Here is a 20365-nt window from a genome sequence, read left to right as displayed (position 1 = left end):
CACAGGCTGAGTGGTCGCATGAATCCTGCCAAGCTCCTGGCCTCACCATCCTTTCAGCTCAGCTTTTCCCCTTCTAGCATTTATTTCAGTGATTTTTTTGTAAAATAATTTCATTCTTCATTTATTTCATAACAGTGTATAGAGATGCAGCCTATTGTTTTCAGTGCAGCTGACGTGTTGTATTTGTGCCCTGATACATGAACAGATATCTTTCATACCTTAACTCAAAATAGCAACTATTTCTGGACCATCTTATTTTAAGGAGGTAGAAAATCCTGATGTTTGCTGTATTTGCAGGGTCAGATCAGGTGGATAGTTAAATGAAACAGTCTTAGGTTCCAGCAAGGAACCAAGACTCCCGATCTTCATTTTCAGGAAGAAAACACCCATCCTTGACAGTGCCACTTTAACTCCTTAACGTGCTTTCAATATACTACACTTTTACTATGACACAGTAATCATAACAGCGCCAGCTTCCTCTGTGGTTTTACTGGAAATGCTGAAACGTGAACTATTCCCATCACCTCAGCTTTGGTCTTGCTGCAGTGTGCCCCTACTCCCAAAGTACTGCTATTGCAGGAAAGAAGTGTGACGAGCTGGAGATGGAGGATGAAGAAGGCTACACCGCTTTAAATTTACGACCTTCAGCTTCAGTTATTACTCATGGATATTCGAGCAGCAACAAATGTTCTGCATTTAAGGCTCCGGCCAGTTGTGTTACAGTAGACAGTAAGTACAGATGGAAGTTAGCTTTTCTACCTAAATTGGAGCATAACTTAAATTTGCATGTTCATGTTGATTGCTTTAGAATCTTTCTAAACTTTATAGTATATTCTTAGATAAATGTTCATAGAAACAGCAGAAAAAATAATCATAATGGAGTCTTGTGTGGTACTGTTTATGATCACAGATATTTTTTCTGAAGCCTATCTTTACTCCAATTATTTTTTCCATTTACTTCAATACAGAAGACAAATTCCACCTTTTTATGGATTTTTTTTTGTTTTGGTAGGCCTCATTTATTGCAGCAGGGCACTACAAGAGAGGAAGGCACTATAGTTTTATCAGATAAGGCAGGCCTTGGAAATAGAAGCCATTTCCCCAGCTATGGGGAGTAGAAAGGTGCCCTGTTTATCAGTCTTAATAGTGAATGTAAGCTCTGATAGGAGTATATATTTTTATTTGTTTATACTCAAAGTTTTTCTATAAACAAGCTGAGTGTTAACTAAGGTATTGGATTGTGCCCGTGGAATGCCTGAGACCATAAAATGATGACTTGAGTACTGTTGCTGCTGCTTATAAATTCACCACATGGCTTACATGTGAAATAAATTTCATTGCTGCTATTTGCAGGTTGGGTAGAGTAGACAAAGAGTAAATTAACATCACTCTGGTGCTGTCTGGAAAAGATCTAGGGCTATCCATTGAGAATGACCACTTGACAAGGAGGATGGAGGAGAAGCTCTTGAGAAGCAGCAGCCAGAAAACCAAGGATAAAATATTAGGGAGTGTGGTCTAGGGGCAGAGCTTTCTGGAAAGAAACAGGTTGGCAAGCTCAGAAATCTCTTAAAATGGCCTTTTGATATGCACAGAGAACATGTAAAGTAGATAGACTTATAACCAAATTAGGTTGGGAAGGACCTCTATAGTTCATCTTTTCCAATCTTTTGCTCAGAAGGGTTAGCTCTAAAGTCCGATCAAGTTGCTCAGGGCCTTGTCCACTTGAGTTTTGGAAACCTCCAGGGATGGAGATCTCACAGCCTCTCTGGGCATTTGTTCCAGTGCTGAAGGGGAAGAATTCTTTTTCCTCACATCTAATCAGAAGTTTCCCAGACGCAACTTGTGACTGTTGTATTGTGTCCTTTCGCTGTGCCTTTCTAAGAAGAGTCTGGCTCCATCTATAAAGCCCTTTTAGGTAGTGGAGGACTGAAATTAGGTCCTCCCTTAGCCTCCTCTTCTCCAGGCTAAACAAGCCTAGGTCCTCCAGCCTCTCTATAGGTGCCTGACTAACTCAGTGTTCCTCTGCTGGACTCTTTGCAGTTAGCTGACATCTCTCTTGAACTGGGAAGCTCAGCACTGGACACAGTACCCCGACATGGCTTCATGACTGTCAAGTAGAGTGGAATAATCACTTCTCTTGACCTGCTGGCTGCAGTCTTGCCAATGCAGCCCAGTGCTGGTCAGCTTTCACTGCCACAAGGGCACACTTGAGGATTCACGTTCAACTTGTCCACCAGGACCCTGAAGCATAGCTGTTTTCTAGCCAGTCAGTCCCCTACCTGTACTGGTGCATGGAGTTGTACTATTACAGGTGCTGGACATCACATTTGCTTTTGTCGAGCTGTTGAACTTACAGCTCATTCCTAGGATTTTTAGGTCCCTTTAAAAGGAAGCCCTACCCTCCAGCATATCAGTCACCACCCCAATGTGGTGTCATCTGCAGCCTCTTCAAATTACCTTAACTGATGAGGGTTAGGGTCATCTTCCTTAACTTTGGCTATGTAAGTTTTAGTTGCCAAGTCTATCTGGACTTCTGGACACCTCTGGAGGGTGATTCTTCTCACCTAACAAAAGGTTAGTTCCCTGCAGGTGCTTCCTTTGGTGTACTGGACTCAAGTAAAATACTTGATGTGTGTAATACTTTTCAGTTAACCTGAACACTCTAAATAGATCTAAAAGAGTATTACAGAAAATTGCAGAGCACTGCTTCCCAAAAGGGAAAAATGCATATGTATGAAAGAAAAGATTTTAATCAGGGGATAGTCAGCTATAACATTCTGGAGAACTATATTCCTGATTAGACATTGAACAACAATGGAAATTTGGAGAAAGAGCCTGAAGAAAGATGCACAGTTTAATGTTCAAACATTGCAATCATTTAGAAATCCCAATGACAGGTTCCAGAATTAATTATCCAAGACTAGATGGTAATCTTTCCCTTTCAAGGTGGAGAAGTCTTAGAGATTGTTTTATTATTTCCAGGACTGTGGGAACTGCAAAATCTAATCTGTTTACCTGTTTCCTGAGAATTTTTACTCTAAAACACTAGAGCCTCAGTTAATAAACATTCTCAGTGGATAAATACATACTTCTTAAAATGACTGCAGGAAATTCAGAACAGTGATAACAAAAACTGCAGTAAGAAAAGAAGAGGTTTTGCAGATAGGATAAAGATGAACTGGTGATGTCAGAGAGGAGGTAATACCACTGCGTGGTGAGGAGAGCTGCTGTTTTTGTTGCTGAATGGGTTTTTTGTTTATCCCAGGAGCCTCTGCCTCATCTTCCGTATGGCGGCCAGTGGCCTTTGCTTTCCTCGCTTTGTGCTTGGTGCTGCTGACGGGGCTGGTAGCCCTGCTGGCCCTGTGTAAGTACTGTGGTGTCCCAAGCTGCTGCTGTGGGAGTGAATTCCAGCTGTGCAACTGCTTCTTCTCCCCCTGCAGACTGTCCCTGGTCTGGAAATGGAAATAATACGGCAAGAAGGGCAACAGCACAGCTCTCCCACAGAAGTCTCCCCGCAACTGAGTGTCAGGACAGTTCACTCAGGATCACTAATATCTGCACTTATAGTTACCTTAAGCCTAAAGGTTACACTAATTCTTATGCAAGACCTAAACCTAACTAACCCTAACCCTAAACCTAACCCCTAACATTAACACTAACCCTAACCCCCTAACCTTAACCCTAACCTTAATGACCCTAATCGTAACACTAAAGTTAATCCCTATCCCTAAGCATAAGCCTAACCCCAACCCTAATCCTAAACCATAACCCTAAGCCTAACACCTAATGCCTAACCCTAACCCTAATCATAATGACCCTAACCGTAATCCTAACTCTAACCCCAACCTTAACCCCAACCCTAACCTATACCCCTAAGCCTAACCCTAACCCTTACCCTAAAATCTAACCCTAACCCTATCCCTAACCCTAACCGCTGACTAACCCTAACCCTAACCCTAATCCTATAACCCTAAGCCTAACACCTAATGCCTAACCCTAACCCTAATCATAATGACCCTAACCGTAATCCTAACTCTAACCCCAACCTTAACCCCAACCCTAACCTATACCCCTAAGCCTAACCCTAACCCTTACCCTAAAATCTAACCCTAACCCTATCCCTAACCCTAACCGCTGACTAACCCTAACCCTAACCCTAATCCTACTCTAAACCCCCTAACCGCTGACTAACCCTAACCCTAATCCTAACTCTAAACCCTAACCCTAACCCATTTCTGAAACGCTTATGAATGTTTTCACAGCTAGAAGCTCATCTCGTTAGCCACACTATCTGGATAATGGTGCCCTCCTGTGACTGTTACCGGAATATTTCACAGTTAGTTCCCTCTTTTTCTTGGACTGCAAGCTTTTTGCAGGGAGGGCAATCCTGGCATCAAAGCATTGTGACTGGTGCACTTGCCCAACGATTACAGCAGATTTTCCATAGAAACATTTCAATTAACAACCAAAGATGATGCCACATTACAATTGGAAGCAGAGACAGAGACTCCCTGGCTTCTTTTTGGCAGGAGGGAAGCAGCTGCAAGTGCCCAGGATGAACACTCAGGGTGGTCCATGGCATCATGGAAATGTTAGCTCAGAGGCAATTCTAAAGGTTTCTAGTCTGACACCTACCCTTTCCTCCCCACTATTCAAAGCTGACTATCACCAACCCCAGATAAACTTATCTGTAGCTTTGGCCAGATGAATTTTGAAAATCTTCAGGGGTGGAGATGCCCCCACCTTCCCAGGTGACCTTTTCCAGTGCTGCACAACCCCCCTGGTGAAGAAAATGCGGATGATGTACACACAATGGTGGATATACAAATGAAGTAGAAAAAAATAAAAGAATGTCAAAAGCTACAAATTAAGCTACAATTAAAGCTACAAATTTTTAAAAACAATCTTCGATAAGCACTTTCATGCCCTTCAGTTTTTCAGGTTTCCAAGGATCCTGAGGAAGGAAAGAAGCTGCAGGAAATGAAGGAAGCATTGTGTTTTGAAGGGAAAGAGAAAAATGGTAAATGTTGTTATGTAAATAAACACAAATCACCCCCTTTTCAGAGCCCGCGTTGATGGAGAGACTATAAAATCACAGAGAAAAGACCTGATCGGTTAGTGTCTGTTTTTAACTGTGGTAGTATTTGAGATGTGGATATGTATACACTAACATGCAAAACAACTTGTCTCTCGCCCCTCAAGAGCTCAGCTGATTCATGGCTACCCTTAATCTTTTTTCGGTCAAGCCAGTAGCTAAAGCCCCTGTATTCCTTGCAGGTCTGCATAATACTCTCTCTGATTTCTAGAAACAAAATGTGCTCTCTGTCCAGCAAGCTGGCAAAACAGTGGAGCTGACAACTGCTTCTACATTTCAAAGCAGAAGAAAACATGGAAGCAAAGCCAGGAGTTCTGTTCCTCAAGAAACTCCACTCTTCTTGTGCTAAAAGACAAAGCAAAGATGGTACAGTCTTAACCTCATGCGTTCCTTTATGTCACGTGTTTTAACCTCCAGCAATCTTGCAGGTGGAAAATAATTTGGTCGTTTACAGTGCATGTATTTGATTTTCTCTGGGCCAAGTAGCCTTCCTATAAGTCACAAGATTGTCATGACTCGAAACACTTTCTAAATTTTGTGCTGTGAGAAATAGTGAAATTATGTATTATGAGAAATAGAATAAGCCATTGTATAAAACACCTTAATTAGCTAATACTTAGGTTTTCACAGAGAAAATGAATTGCATATTATCAGCGTGGAGGAGAGACCCAGCACACGAATGCATGTTTTGGTTATCGCTTTCCACAAGTTTCATTACTGAGGGCTCCCAGCATCAAACCTACATCTATGCGAAATCTAGAGAGCAGATGATTCACCATGGTACTGTCATTTGCACGCTGCAGTGCAAGGTGACTGTAAAAGGTTGTTTTCTGACCCCGTGTTACACCCTCACAGAGTGGTGTTAATGATGGCACAAAGGCTAGGCAGCAGAGTATTTTATTATGATGTCTGAAAAGGTTCAGGGAATTAATAATTTTAAGTAGTCTTACTAATTTGGGAGTGTTTTGCTGACTAATGAAAAATCTGTAATTTGCCGTAAAGACCATATTTTCCCTTTTTGTACACACATATCTAGGAACCTCTTTTTCAACAGCTGTTAAGCTTACACAAAGCCCAAAAATCTTTATTTTCTTTTTCTACATAAAACTTCTAAAAGGAAACAAGCTTCCCTGGAAATTTCTCTCCTTTTTCCAGACGGAGTTAGTTTCAGATGAGGGGTTCTCAACTCTTTCGTTTTAAGGCATAAAGGCTGGCCTTTTGGACTTTTTTTTTAAAAGTGAAAATCAGATGGGTAGAGACAAAATAGAAAGTGGAGAAATGGTTTATTATTGAGTTTAGCAGCATCCTGTGGTCAGAATTGTGGTTCACACTGTTGGGAGACACCACACCTTCAATGCTGAATTCAAGAGACGATTTTGGTATGCTATATAAATCCCTGGATAGTTTGATTCCAGATGTCTGGGTGCTTGCTTTTTCTTCCATGTTTGGCATATGCAGCTGCAGCCAGACTGAGGCCAGACCAGTTTAAGCCAGCTGTGGATTTTAGATTTTGGATGAGTCCCTAAACATGCTACTGAGCAGCAGTAGAGTATCTGGAGGATCTGAACAGGCTAAGATGGTGAGGAACCTCTTAGGTAGCACTTAGACACCTAGGGAACACTTCAGGTACTTAAGCATAGGTTTCTAGGGCAATCTGAGATCCCCGGGGGTATTCTCTTTGACCTCCAAATAATGCCTCAGCAAGGCACAGTTGTCCCATAGGTTCTGGATCTTGTCTGTCAGCCATATGTGAAGACCTCAGACAGGTTGGAGAATCTCAAAAGGTGCTAGAGGCCTGTATTTAGGCAACAGGCTCTGCCCTCTAGGCTGGGATTCATCTAACCTAACTTCAGGCATCTACAGTGTAAGCTGTCTGCAACTTCAGAGCTACTTCCTCAGGCTCCGTTACAGTCAGTGGGAGATCTGGCCAATACGGTCACTATTCAGTAGCACTCCCACGGGGTGAGATGAATCACTTCTCAGGCCCCATTGGATCTGTTGGCCAGATCTCTGCTGACTCGAATTGGGGCTTAAATGGCGCTCTCATACCTATATCTAAACTGCAGATATCTAAAGGCAGTGTAGATACCTGAAGGCAGACCAGATAAAGCTGATTTTTTTGTTTGTTTGTTTTCTTTAAAATAGCAGTGTTTTTACAGATCCAGGGTACATTTGTCTTGTGGCAATTCAATAAACAATGGTATTTGAATGATCCTATAATCACAGCAGTCAGCACTGCCTCATGGAAAACACGCATGGACAACAGGTTACTCTCTTATTGAGTAAGAGTAATCTCCTTTGGTTGCAGAACCTTCACAGATGGAAGATACAGGAACTTAGGTCTTATTTTTGAAATATTGTTGTGATGATTTTCTCATACCTACAGGTTTCTCTGCCACAGGATTCACAGTTTTACTGGGTTGGATTGTCATACGTATCTGAAAGGAGCGGCTGGTACTGGGAAGATGGAACAGCTTTTTCAAAAGAGGCAACAAATTGGTAAGCCTTCATAACTTAGCACCAGCATGGTTCTATCCGATGGGCCCCACTAAATTATATGAGAGTTGTGCTTCCTATTACTTTCCCGTGTTTGTCATGTGCAATGGCGAAGGAGCATGGAGACCATAGTATCTGCTATGGAGCTCCGAATTCGTGTCCTGTATACAGAACAATGGGTGGCAAAGTACAGCTCGATCACATGCACCAGACTCAAAAGGACCACCTAGCACAAATAAAATAGCTCCAAGGGGGAAATAACTCTACATTCCAGTGGCAAATCGGTATGACTACAAATGGTCCAAATATAGATCGCATGATGTCACTGGGACATCATTAAGCCATATCTTTTAATTTCCTAGGGTTATGTTATATGACAACATTTTCTGTGCCTCCTTATATGGACGGATTATTTATGCCAGCCACTCCTGTTTGACAAAGCAATTCTGGATCTGTGAGAAAGTGGCTGTTCATTTCACCTGAAGAAGCATTGGAAGAAGGGATGTGGGATCTGCCACTGTGAGATACCAACTCTAGGAACTGGAAGTTTTAAATATATTTTTATTTTTGCTTGTTTACCATGCAGTTTTCTCAGAATGGTGATTCAAATGAACGGGTCATTAGAGACTAAATCTTCCTCTTAGTCTGCATTTTCCCTTCCAGGCTCACAAATAAGAGACAGGAAAAAAACTACAAAGCTAAAAACTACAAGCCTAGGAAGCAACTTGAAAGAATTAGCTACAGTCAAGCAATGATTCTTACAGTCTTACAGTCAGCATTTTACACTAACACCTGCCAGTCATAAACCAGTCCAACTACATCCTTGATGATTTTATTCACTGAAATACTTACTGTACACCTGACAACCGTCCACCCATAATCCTCTTCTAGAGCAGTTTGCCTAGGTATGCCTTCTTTCCTAAATCTGTTCTTCCAACTGTTCCTCTGTTTGAGGTACAGGAATACAGAAAGAACACAAGGCCCTATTTAGCCATAAAATTCTTTTCATATATGCATTAATATTTATAGAAACAAAAGGACATTTGTGAGAAGACTACAGGGAATCCCTGGAAGCAACCTCTGTGAAAATTAGAGTCAAATGTTATGGTTGGATTAAAACATTACCTGAATAATTTCAGTGCTATCATAACATTAATTACTATGCAAATAGCAGTGAGGATAATAATTATGTGCTCCATTCAGAGCCACACACAATCAGTACTCAAACTGACGCAGAATCCATTGCCACAGATCCTACCTGAGCTCTTGTATTATATCCACACTGTTTGGGATCTCTGGAGCCCAAGGCACACACTATGAATCATGTGTTATTAAAGCACTTGTCATACTTCTTGAAAGAAAATGATGCCTCCACTTTTCTGGGTGGAGTTGCATTGCATGAGTTCTTTGAAGTTTTGCATATCAGCATCTGTTTTGCATCACATATGCATATATTCCTTGTATATATATATACCTTGTATCTATGTGTATATGCCTTAGTATTTGGAGACTTTCCTTAAAATAAATGAAAAAATAATTATATGTCTTTAATATTCAATATTTCCTTGGAGAATATTCTCAAAGACTGAAGCAGTTCCTTGGTGAAAAAATGAACCCCTCTTCCTAATGTGCCAAAAGATGTTTGTGAACTGAATAAATTCACTATACTCAGTAGAGCCAAGTCGTAATTCACGGGCACAACTACCAGTTGAACTATCTAGAATTCCTTACTATTGCAGTAGGAAGTGCAAGGCACAATGCAAGTAAGGTACAATGTTTCATCTGTTTCAACCCATTCAACTTGAAAAAACTAATTCACAGCAGGCACCTAAGCTGCCACATTTTACCCCTTTTTCTTCCTATAAACTAACACTTGATTTTTTTCCTAGCAATCTGCTATACACCTTTGTTTGATGGCTGCTTTGTGAAAACAAATGTTAGCCTCTGGGTTTCCTGCTGACTGCTTGGTGTGACTTTTTAGGGAGCATTCACTATTACTGCAGGAAGGTCAGGTCAGTGATGATAACTTGCAGGGTACATTTCTTTCATTTCTATGGCTGGATGATCTTTATAAACTATTTCCGTATCTTCATATAGTAAACTCCACTTGGTCTCAGCCCAAATCTTGGCCCCAGCAGCTTGGAAAGGGCTTTTCCCCTGTTAACAGTGGCATATTTCAGAGGGAAGAATTTATACTATCTAGTATTTTAAATTCAAGCAAATCCATTATTTCATCCAGTCTGTCTTCTATCTCAGAGGCTGTCAAAGTTCTCCTGACTACACATGTATGGTGCCCAAAACACAGGCTGCTCAGGGAGGTCCACTATCTTTGGGGATAGGGGAGGTCCACAATCCTTCCATGGCACTGGGAAGTTCAGAGAAGCGGTTCATTTGAACACATTTTGTATGGAAAATAAAACCTCGTGTTGTATACTAAGTGTGAAAGTAAAACCCTTGGTAGAGCCTGAGACATCATAAATCTTGAAAGGTTTGGGAACTAAAGAGAAGTTATTGGTTTCAACATCCCTTCAAACAGGATATGGACAGTGAAGAAGATAGGGGTGAAGTGAATAAAGGGGTGCATTGGGGGAATGAGCCCTGCAGTGCTGTTCTGAAGTGGAAGGAGCATAACAGCTTCACATTTGCCCATCTACAAAAAGATAACCAAGACAGTGAAATGGGAGGATCCTAAATGTCAGCTTCTGGATAGAAAAAAGCAGAGTTCATGGGTGTCAGGGAGGCAGGTTCAGAAATAAAAGAGTTGAATCAAACACCCCGGCTGCACAGCGCCTCTTCACATCCTCCACTACACACTCTGCTCCAGGCCCTGCACCGAGTGCATCCTCTCTCATTCCCAGTGGCCTCCATCTTCCTTGTTATGAGCACACCCGCTGCCCTGGAGGGGATTCAGACTTGCCAGTAGATGCTGGTGCTCACAGGCTGAAACACGCTGTCAGCAAGATGCTAAATGATATGGTGCCAATCTGTGTTCACAGACACTGTCTGTACAAAGCAACAAAGAAAAATACCCCTTCTCTGTGAAGGTCAGCCAATTTACTAAAGAATTTGATGCTCATCTGTCCCTGGATCTTCCTTCTTTGTTCTTTCTATTTCAAATCAGAATATTAAAACATTTAACCATTATAACATCTTTCACTGATATGCTTTTAAATCAGTAAAACGTGACTAAAAGACTACAAGAAGGTACCCAGGAGCACAGCTACAATGGCAGACGGAATCATCTCTTTATCAGCAAGTGTTCCTTTGGAGCCCTCTGTCTTGTCCCCATATTCACACTTACACTCTGCCAGGGCTGATTAAAGCACTACTAGAGGCAGCTAACAGAAATTGTAGTAAGGGAAATCCCAATTAGACACAAGGAGAACATTCTTCACAGTGGGGGTGGCCAAACACAGGAACAGGTATCCAGAGAGGCTGGGAAATCTCCATCCTTGGAGACTGCATGAACTTGACTGGACAAGTCCTCGAGCAACTTCATTCAAGTTACAAGAAAGGGGAACAGATGACACAATTTCAGGTGATCGCCTATTGCCCTTGGTGATGCCCAGGTGATGCCCTTGGGCATTCTCCCCTAAAAATTGTAGTGAGTCTTCCCTTCATACTCACAGATCACAGAGTCATGGCAAGATTTAATTTGGAAGGAACCTCTAAAGTCCATCTGGTCCAAACTCCTGCTCAGCAGGTCTAATTTCAAAGCTAGATCAGATAAGCCCAGTCCCTGTCCAGCCAAGTTCAGAAAATCTCCAAGGATGGACATGACACACCCTCTCTGGGCACCTCTTCCAATATTTGACCGCCCTACTGTAACTTATGACCATTGCTTCTTGTCCTTTCACTGTATACCACTGAGACTCTGGCTCCATCTTCTCCTTAGCCCCTTTATGCAGTGAGACTGCAATTGGATTCGCCTGAGCTTTCTCTTCTCCAGGCTGAACAAATCCAGTTGTTCAGCCCTGTTGTCTGTCCTTGTAAATCAAGTGCTCCAGCTCATTAGCAACTTGGTGGCTCTCCCCTTGACCAGTTTTAGTATTCATGTATTTTATGGATTTTTTTTTTTTTTTTTTTTTACTGGGGAGCCCAAAGCTGGACATAGTACTCCAGCCATATACTCACAAGTGATGGAGAGAAGAGAATCATCACCTCCTTCACCCTGCTAGATACATTCTTGCTAGGTCGGTCCAGTATGTGGTTAGCCTTTGCCACAAGGGCTCACTTCTCTTATTAATCCTGTCTGTGTCTTTTTCCCCACACTCTGATTTCCCAATTCTCCCTCTGAGAAGATGACATTAGACTCTGGACAGCACTTCCTACCTCCTCTGTGTGATTAAATAGCTTCAGCAGCTATCTGCAGCTGCAAACTTCGCTCTCAATTGAATACAGACACCTAGATTTTTAGCCCTTAACACTGAATAATGAAAAAGGCACAGAGCTGAAGTTAGTCTGCCTCTGAGATGAATCAAAGGTGTTTGTTCTGTTTTACAACGTAGAATGTTCAAAGGAGATGAAAGTCATGGGAAGGCTAAATGGAAAAGGGGAACTACCAGGCCATACGTTTACTGGGACTCATGTCATCCCTATGTTTTCCCACAAGCGGGATCCAGTACCCGGTGTGCAATAAGTCAATCTTACACACAGACCCGAGATACTTATTTATCTCATGTTTGCGCAAAGATGGGTGCTAGGTGGTAATTCCACAAAGCTAGCACACCACACAAAAGAACTACAGCGTATTTATATTGTTACATGATTAGTAAAAGCCCGCCTAAGTTCATGCTCATTGGTTAGTTATGTTCAAATTAGCCTTGCTTGCCATGTAAATTAGCACGCATGCTCCTTGCAGGTGTGGGGGGGCAAGTCTTTCCAGTCTTGAATTGAGTTGGTGGTCGCAATCTCCCCCTGCCGCCTTTACCTTTCCCCTCCTTACCGCAGGTTTTTGCTGACTTCTTGTTTCTTTGGCAATCATCCAGCCTCCAATACCTTCTGGGGCAGGATGTTCCCCTTTTATCAGTCTTCTAGTTCTTCTTCAAGGGCATAGTGGTTGTAAGGCATGCATTGTTTATACAAGGTAATCAGGCTAGTACAATGAAGACTACAGCTAGGATAGGTATTAACCCAAACATATGGCTACACCTACATGTCTCTAGACCTGGGGATGCAGACCCAGGCTGAGAGGTGATGGGTGGGACGAGCGGAGTTCTTCCCCTGAGGGAGGAAAAGGAGGAGTCACACATAACACTTAAATACAAATATCTTGCCTTAGGGCACTTGAAATGTGACTCATTCTCCTATCCCCTCCCTCTTTCTGCTTTTCTTTTTGCTTCTCCTTCACGAATCATTCAGTCTGTCTTTTAAGAGGATCCTTATTGAACCACGAATGAGTTCTCAGACAATGCATACGAATACAGAGGAAGAGGATGGATACTCTAATTTAAATCACCTGCCACAGCATACAGCCAGACACTACATGTCCCTGAACATCAACCAAGGTACGACTGACACTTGCTCTTTGAACTTTCTGCGCTATGGTAGACAATGACAATAGGAACAGTCTCTCTTGTGCAGCTCAGTAAATAAGAAAAATATGTACTTAGAGGTTTAAAGTTACAGGTTTAATGCACTATTTGTATTTTTTTGTCTGACAAAAAACAGCATGCATGAATGTGAAAATGCATAGAGTGGAACTACTGCCATTACTTCCCTTAAATTTCTGTAGGGAAAAGACAGGTGGCTTCAGGATCAAACTCTGGAATGTAGGAATCAGCTTTAATGTGGTTAGTTTTATTTACTGTTTATTTATTATTACAGGAAATGGCTATAGAGACAGGACAATCTGACTTTAATAGGAAGAAAACTTTCACATTTTGCCCTCTGGACCTCAATTTTTCAGAAAATGTTTAAGATTCATAGCTTTTAAGGCCAGAAGGGATGAGGAACTTTTGGAACTTTTGAATGATGAGGAACTCGGGAACTTTTGAATCCAGGGACACCTCAGTGGATATTTTGGACTCCAGAATTTTCCTGAACTGGACTTCAGCCTGGAGCTGGCACACAGCCTGAGCACTGTGTGCCCTGAGGGCAGGAAGGATTTGTGCAAAGTGTAAGATGGTATGCAAACACTTCCTTATTCTGTTCTGACAGAGCAGAGTAATACAGTACTGCCAAAGGAGAACAGGAGCATCACCTACTTCTAAGCCAAAGGATCACTACAATGTTTCATAGTTTCATCATTTGTCAAAGGCAAGGAATCTCCCACCTGTTCTGTTTAAACCATGTCCAGTGTCTCCTTCCAAACAGACCTCTTTAACAGAGGCACCACGTCTTCTTCTCAACTTGCATTTGGGTTGATCCTTAAAATATAATACAGCCTGGAAGAGGAACTCTTTCGAGAGTCACCAGATGGCTCTTCATGGAGGGGTGGAGGGTTGTGGGTGCTGCTGAACAGGGTGCCTGCCCTTAGATAAATTGTTGGTTTCTCCTAGGGCGCTCTCTTCCCTTTGCTGTATGGTGGCCAGCTATCTTCACTTTTTTTGTACTGTGCCTGGCCCTCACCATAGGAATGATAGTCCTAGGTAAGTGCTGAAATATACTGTGTTCCTATGTTCATATTGACCCCTTGGGAATAACTGCATTGAAGAAAGGTGGCAGACTGACTGCAACGAGAACAGTCATAGCTCATCTTCCCCACATATACTGTCCTTTCCTCCCCTCCTAATTGCCTGCAGTGAACACTCTGCAGCTTGGTGCACATAAGGCTTTGAGGGAAGCAATTTTTTTAAGTCTGGACCTGTGTCCAGAGCAAGGATATAGAAGTCAAGACGATACATTTTGGAAAGAGTGGGAGGAATCAATTCTGTCCTCATCCATCTATTACTCATTTATTTGCTAATTTGAATTCAATTATAAAATTCTAATGTTGACTTTTATAAATCAGTTTGTTGTTTCCCTTCTCCTCTTCTCCTGTTGTTCAAGTCTCTCTACTCTACTGGAATAGCAGTTTTTGTCTCATTCCTTTGATAAACCTTTCATGTTTGTAGACTAACCTTTCATGTTTGTAGACTACTGCTTAAATTAGTTCATACTAGTATGTTAACAATGGACATACTTCTAGCACTCAGATTCATGAGGAAATCTCACTTTTTTCTGTCTGTTTCACCCAGTCATCCCAGTTTACCTGAGATGTGTAAGAGAACTGAAGACTCTCATGTTTATATTAGCTTTTATCATGTGTGACATGACTGTACCTATACTTTCTATCACAGAGCTTGGACATAGTCATTCTGAGCCATTGTTACCAAAAGCCAGTATCTAAATACTGTTGAAGCAGATATATAAAAAACCCTCCCCACTTTCTTCAGAGAAGTTTTACCAGCCTTTATGAATAAAAGGTTTTTTCAACCTGAAGTATGTTTAGAATTTTAGGTTTTTTCAAAGGCTTATAAAACTTTCTTTAATATCAACATGATTAATTCAAGATAGTCCTTCCTAAGTGTATTTTTTTGCATTATTTTAGTCTTTTATTAGGTTACCAAGTGGCCTGCAATGGCACTGTGACTAAACTGCATTTAAAATTTGGAAATGTCTTTATCTATCATTTTCTCATCTGCTAATGTCCTCACAATATGTGACACTAGCATCAGAGTTGCATGTGAGCACGCTGTTGCAAAAAGTGAATTTGCAGTATATGACGAAGCATGTATCATTCAGTAGCATCATCACAGCTTTTTTGTCTCATGAAGAACATCTTTATAAACTCCAGGTCTCAGAGGTTCTAAGGCACCTGCAGGACAAAATGAAAACTTGCAAGGACTAAAGGAGAAATTGTGCTTGATGGGTGACGCAAACAGTAAGAACTATAGTAAGTAGAACTACTGCTCACACAGCCTGAAATCTACGTGTTAGGCCTCATATCAGATTAAACAAGGGTGTTATATACCATATCAGATTAAGTAATGAGTTTAAAAAAAAAAGAATGAGTGTAGATGCGACCTATAAAGTGCCATATACATTTCAGCTCTGTATAACTTTGACTTTCCAGGCCTATGGGTATAGACTCCTCGACTCTTCCTTTGGCTGTTTATAAGGGACTGATGGTTTCTTTCTGTTCTAGGACCCGCATGTTCACTCTGCCCTGTAAACTGGAAATGGTTTGGAGGCAACACCTGTTTCTACTTTTCAGAAAAGGAGGCCACATGGCAGGAAAGTGAAGACAACTGCATCTCCCACAACGCCACCCTTCTTATGCTGAAAAGGAAAAGCAAGTTGGTATGGTTCCAATCGTACTGGTATTTCTTTGCATTGGTATCAACTGTTCAAAACTCCTCACCAGTCAGCAAGTACTTCTTGATGTTACATAGTAATAGAGGTACTGTCCCCAAGGTCTGAGGCAATGCAGACTGCAGAGCATTTCACCACAAATGTGTAATGATGAGGTAGCTAGCAACACAGGATATTATTCAGCCAAACAGTGGACATGAGTGCTATGGATCCTGTGAAAGTTACAAGCAGTGAGTCTTTCATTCAGGAAAACTCTTTGAATGCTCTGAGAGATAGGGCTCTAAAAAGAATTGTTGCCCTGGTCTTACATTTAGTAGAAATGCCAGACACAAAATATTCCTGTTTGCATGCCAAATAGAGATGTTTTCTCTTGGAAACTGTTATGAGGGCCTGATGCGGAGTTCAGAGAGTCATTGTCAAATTGCCTCCTTTGGTTATTTCTTGATCACCTCCTCTCTCAACAGTAGTTGTTTAGGTACAGCAAAATAAATACCCACAAACTCCTTGGTGATAAAGATTTTGCATTTTTTATAGATTAGCATATCTCAAATATCACAAAAACAATCTTATTGGATTGGATTATCATATGGAGCTGATGGCTGGTCTTGGATAGATGATACAAAACTTTCTACAAAGAGAATGGACTGGTAAGTTTTCTGAACTTAAACAGTTGGTGGTTTTTAATCTCTTCTTGTGCAATATCCTCCCTGTGCACTGAAGGAGGAGGAAACCAAAACCCCATTAATGGCAGAGTTTCAAGGCAGAATACAGCCGCAGATGTATTTGGAGTTAAAATACTCTTTTAGGTGTGGAGTCCCTGAAATAGAGAAAGAATCTCAGAAAACTGGAAGTGTGAGCAGGAGAAGGAGTCAACAAACCGGTGCAATCAGTGACTGCTCTCACTATTTAAACCTGTTCGCTTTATGAAACATCCCATGACTTTACAGGAAGCAACCCACACTTCCTTCAAGACAGCCTACCTCCTGCAAAGCCTGCCTGCACCCGCCTCTTCTACTCAGCCACCATTATCCCAAATTCACTTCTCTGTTCCATCAACATTTTGAAACCTTTATTACACAAAAATAGTCAACATTAGGTGGAGAGAAGCTGTTTACGTTTTCTGTAAAATCTCATCAGCTTACTCGGTGCATTTCTCCTTTACTAACTGTGAGGAAAAAAATCAAATTCCCATTCTGTTCTGTGTGAAGTGATCACTGTATGCAGTAATATGAGTCCTCTTCAGGGTCTGGAGAACCTTCTTTGAGTGAAGATTCTCCAGTGCCTCCTTGGAAACACATGCTCATTTTGTCTTGCAAACTCTTACACTTCCCACAGCTAGTAGACATCAGGCAGAATGGTCTGGCTTCTGTTAGGGCAGACGACTGCCTTTCAGTTTCCAAATTACCACTACATAAAGCAATGGTTGGAGTGACATAACCACTGGTGAGGAATTAGTGCTATTTTCTGCTTTGATGATGCTCCATACATAGGCTTTCTTTTTTACATCTTTGAGCTGAAGGCAGGTGGGAGAATGATCCTTCAGACTTGAATTATATGAGCTGTTATATTCTTCAATATTTTGTATAAACCGTTATAAACCTTAAAATGACTAAGCAACTTTTGCAATAACGTGTGATTGTCCAAAAGGGCTTTATGGTTTTTTCTTTAAATTTGTATGTGAGAGTTTTTAACAAGATGGTGTGGTTTTTTTTCCTAGGATTGATTTGTCCTCTAAGCAGAACTGTGCATACCTGTTTTATCGTAAGTCAAGAGTTTACAGTGAGAATTGTTATGAGAAATATCCCTGGATCTGTGAGAAGGCAGCAGTCCAGCTGATCTAAAAAGATTATCAACAGAAAAAGAACTGGAAGAGTGTGAAGAAGATTTTGATGTTCAGATTTTTCAAAGAAGGGGCGTAAAATAATGTTTAATACACATTCAGAGCAGAGTCCATCCTTTCTTCCTAGTGCATTCACACAAACACAAAAATGGGAAAGAGACAGAAAGCCTTTGCAGATAAAAAGAAAGAACCAACAGTAACAAATATCTACAAATCAGAGACAAGATATTAGTCTCATTGTTCTAGTTCAGAACCACTACCTTACTGATGGTGACAATATCTTAAGCATTACTTACAGCCAAAGAGATCAGAAGTGTAAAGGCCTGTGGGACCACTTCTTGTCACTCTGATTGGAATTTCATGTATATCCATTTCTACCAAGGCTCTCTCTTTAGTCCATTTGACCTTACTCAGATGATGAGTCTTCTCTCACTTCTATTTGTAAAGATATGCTAATCTCCGATAACTCTTAACTATTTCCAGCCCTCTCTTCAGCACACTCACTTTCAGTTATTCTGTATTCCTCTAAAACTCCAAGGCAAGCTCTCCTCTCCTTTACTACTCAAAGACGTGTGGCTCCCTTGTTCACTGCTTGGCAGTGAAGCATCACTCGGCATCCTGATCCTCTTCTTGACTGGGTATAGTATATGAATTTTAGATATGTTCAAACTTTATTTCCAGACAATGATGCTTTTCCTTTACACGCAATAATATGATCTTCCAAGAATACCCAGAAGTCAGTCTTAAATGAGTTTTAATAAACAGTATGTTATTATTATAATCACCATTGCAGTTATGCAGGGAGAATGGGAATAATGATTGGATTTTTCCAAGAACGCCATCTGAGGGCCATTAGTCTTCAGCTAACATAGAATATGTCCATCCCTTTACCTAATGCATCTCATCATATGAAAGGATGGATACGTGGCACGAATGGCTGCACACAGAATGAATGTGGCATGAATGGCTGCACTGATAGCCGGAATGCTGTGATGGTATTCAGAAAAGTATTAATTGCTGAATGGGGAACTGAATTTTCCAATGTATTGGAAACCACATATTTTTGGTATTATATATTAATTGTCTTTTGGAATGGATGATTTTCTAAATCTAAGTTACTGTATCTACTGTATCTTGTTCAGGATCCTGAGGGGAGGGAGGTGGGTAAAAAGCAAGCTCACAACCCTGGACTTCAGGAGAGCAGACTTTGGCCTCTTTAAAGATCTGCTCAGAAGAGTCCCATGGGATAAGGCCCTGGCAGTAAGAGGGGCCCAATAAAATTGGTTAATATTCAAGGATTACCTCCTCCAAGCTCAAGAGTGGTCCATCCCAACGAGTAGGAAGTCAGGCAGGAATGCGAGGAGGCCTACGTGGATGAACAAGCCAATCTTGGCAAAACTCAAACACAAATAAGAAGCATACAGAAGGTGGAAGCAGGGACATGTAACCTGGAAGGAACAGAGAGACACTGTCTGAGTGTGCAGGGATGAGGTTAGGAAAGCCAAAGCCCAAAAGGAATTGAATCTGGTGAGGGGTGTCAAAGACAACAAGGAGGGCTTCTACAAGTACATGGGTGACAAAAGGAAGACTAGGGAAAATGTGGGCCCACAGCTGAATGAGACCAGGGAACTGGTGACACAGGACCAGGAAAAGGCAGAGGTACTGAATGCCTTCTTTGCCTCAGTCTTTAATAGCAAGACCTTCCTTCAGGAATCCCAGGTCCCAGAGACCAGAGAAAAGTCTGGAGCAAGAAGATGTATCCATGGTGGAAGAGGATCAGGTCAGGGAATACTTAAGCAAGCTGGACATGCATGAGTCCATGGGCCCTGATGGGATGCACCCACGAGTGCTGAGGGAGCTGGCAGATGTCACTGCATGGCAACTCTCAATACTCTTTGATTGATCATGGCGACTGGGAGAAGTGCCTGAGGACTGGAAGAAAGCAAATGTCACTCCTATCTTCAATAAGGGCAGGAAGGAGGACCCAGGGAACTACAGACCAATCAGCCTCGCCTCAATCCCTAGGAAGCTGGTGGAACAACTAATTCTGGAAACCATTTCCATGCACATGAAGGACAAGAAGGTGATTGGGAGTAGCCAGCATGGATTCACCAAGGGAAAGTCGTACTTGACCGACCTGATAACCTTTTATGGTGAGATGATTGACTTGGTAGACAGGGAGAGAACAGTGAATATTGTCTACCTGGCCTTCAGTAAGGCTTTGAACACTTTCTCCCGTAAGATCCTGTCCTGGTTTGGCAGGGATAAGAGTTAATTTCCTTCCTAGTAGCTGGTACAATGCTGTGTTTTGGATTTAGGATGAGAACAAAGTTGATAACACACTGATGTTTTAGTTGTTGCTAGGTAATGCTTACACTAGCCAAGGACTTTTCAGTTTCCCATGCTCTACCGACAGAGAAGGCTGCAGGTGCACAAGAAGCTGGGAGGGGGCACAGCCAAACTGGCCAAAGGGACATTCCATACCATGTGACGTCATGCTCAGTACATAAACTGGGGAAAGCTGGCCGGGGTGGCCGCTGCTCGGGGACTGGCTGGGCATCGGTCGGCGGGTGGTGAGCAATTGTACTGTGCATCACTTGCTTTGTGTATTATTATTATTATCATATTATTATTATTAT

General features: G+C 41.7%; 2 protein-coding genes across 2 annotated transcripts; both read left to right on the top strand.

Moving 5' to 3' along the window:
* Positions 1 to 496: 496 nt before the first annotated feature.
* LOC103906605 (natural killer cells antigen CD94) lies at positions 497 to 8074 on the top strand. Its single transcript, XM_009288542.2, is given in 7 exon segments — positions 497 to 562; positions 564 to 729; positions 3266 to 3364; positions 4934 to 5020; positions 5307 to 5461; positions 7482 to 7594; positions 7954 to 8074. Coding segments are annotated over 7 exon segments (807 nt in total).
* Positions 8075 to 12986: 4912 nt separating this feature from the next.
* LOC103906585 (C-type lectin domain family 1 member A-like) lies at positions 12987 to 17727 on the top strand. Its single transcript, XM_009288523.1, has 6 exons — positions 12987 to 13098; positions 14092 to 14181; positions 15369 to 15467; positions 15720 to 15874; positions 16421 to 16533; positions 17604 to 17727. The coding sequence occupies exons 1-6, from the start codon at positions 12987 to 12989 to the stop codon at positions 17725 to 17727; spliced, it is 693 nt and encodes a 230-aa protein (XP_009286798.1).
* Positions 17728 to 20365: the final 2638 nt, after the last annotated feature.

The sequence above is a fragment of the Aptenodytes forsteri genome, unplaced genomic scaffold (genome assembly GCF_000699145.1).
Source record: "Aptenodytes forsteri isolate BGI_AS27 unplaced genomic scaffold, ASM69914v1 Scaffold73, whole genome shotgun sequence".
Taxonomy (NCBI): Eukaryota; Metazoa; Chordata; class Aves; order Sphenisciformes; family Spheniscidae; genus Aptenodytes; species Aptenodytes forsteri.
The sequence above is the reverse complement of the archived record's forward strand: the minus strand, read 5'-3'. Positions and strand labels throughout refer to the sequence as shown.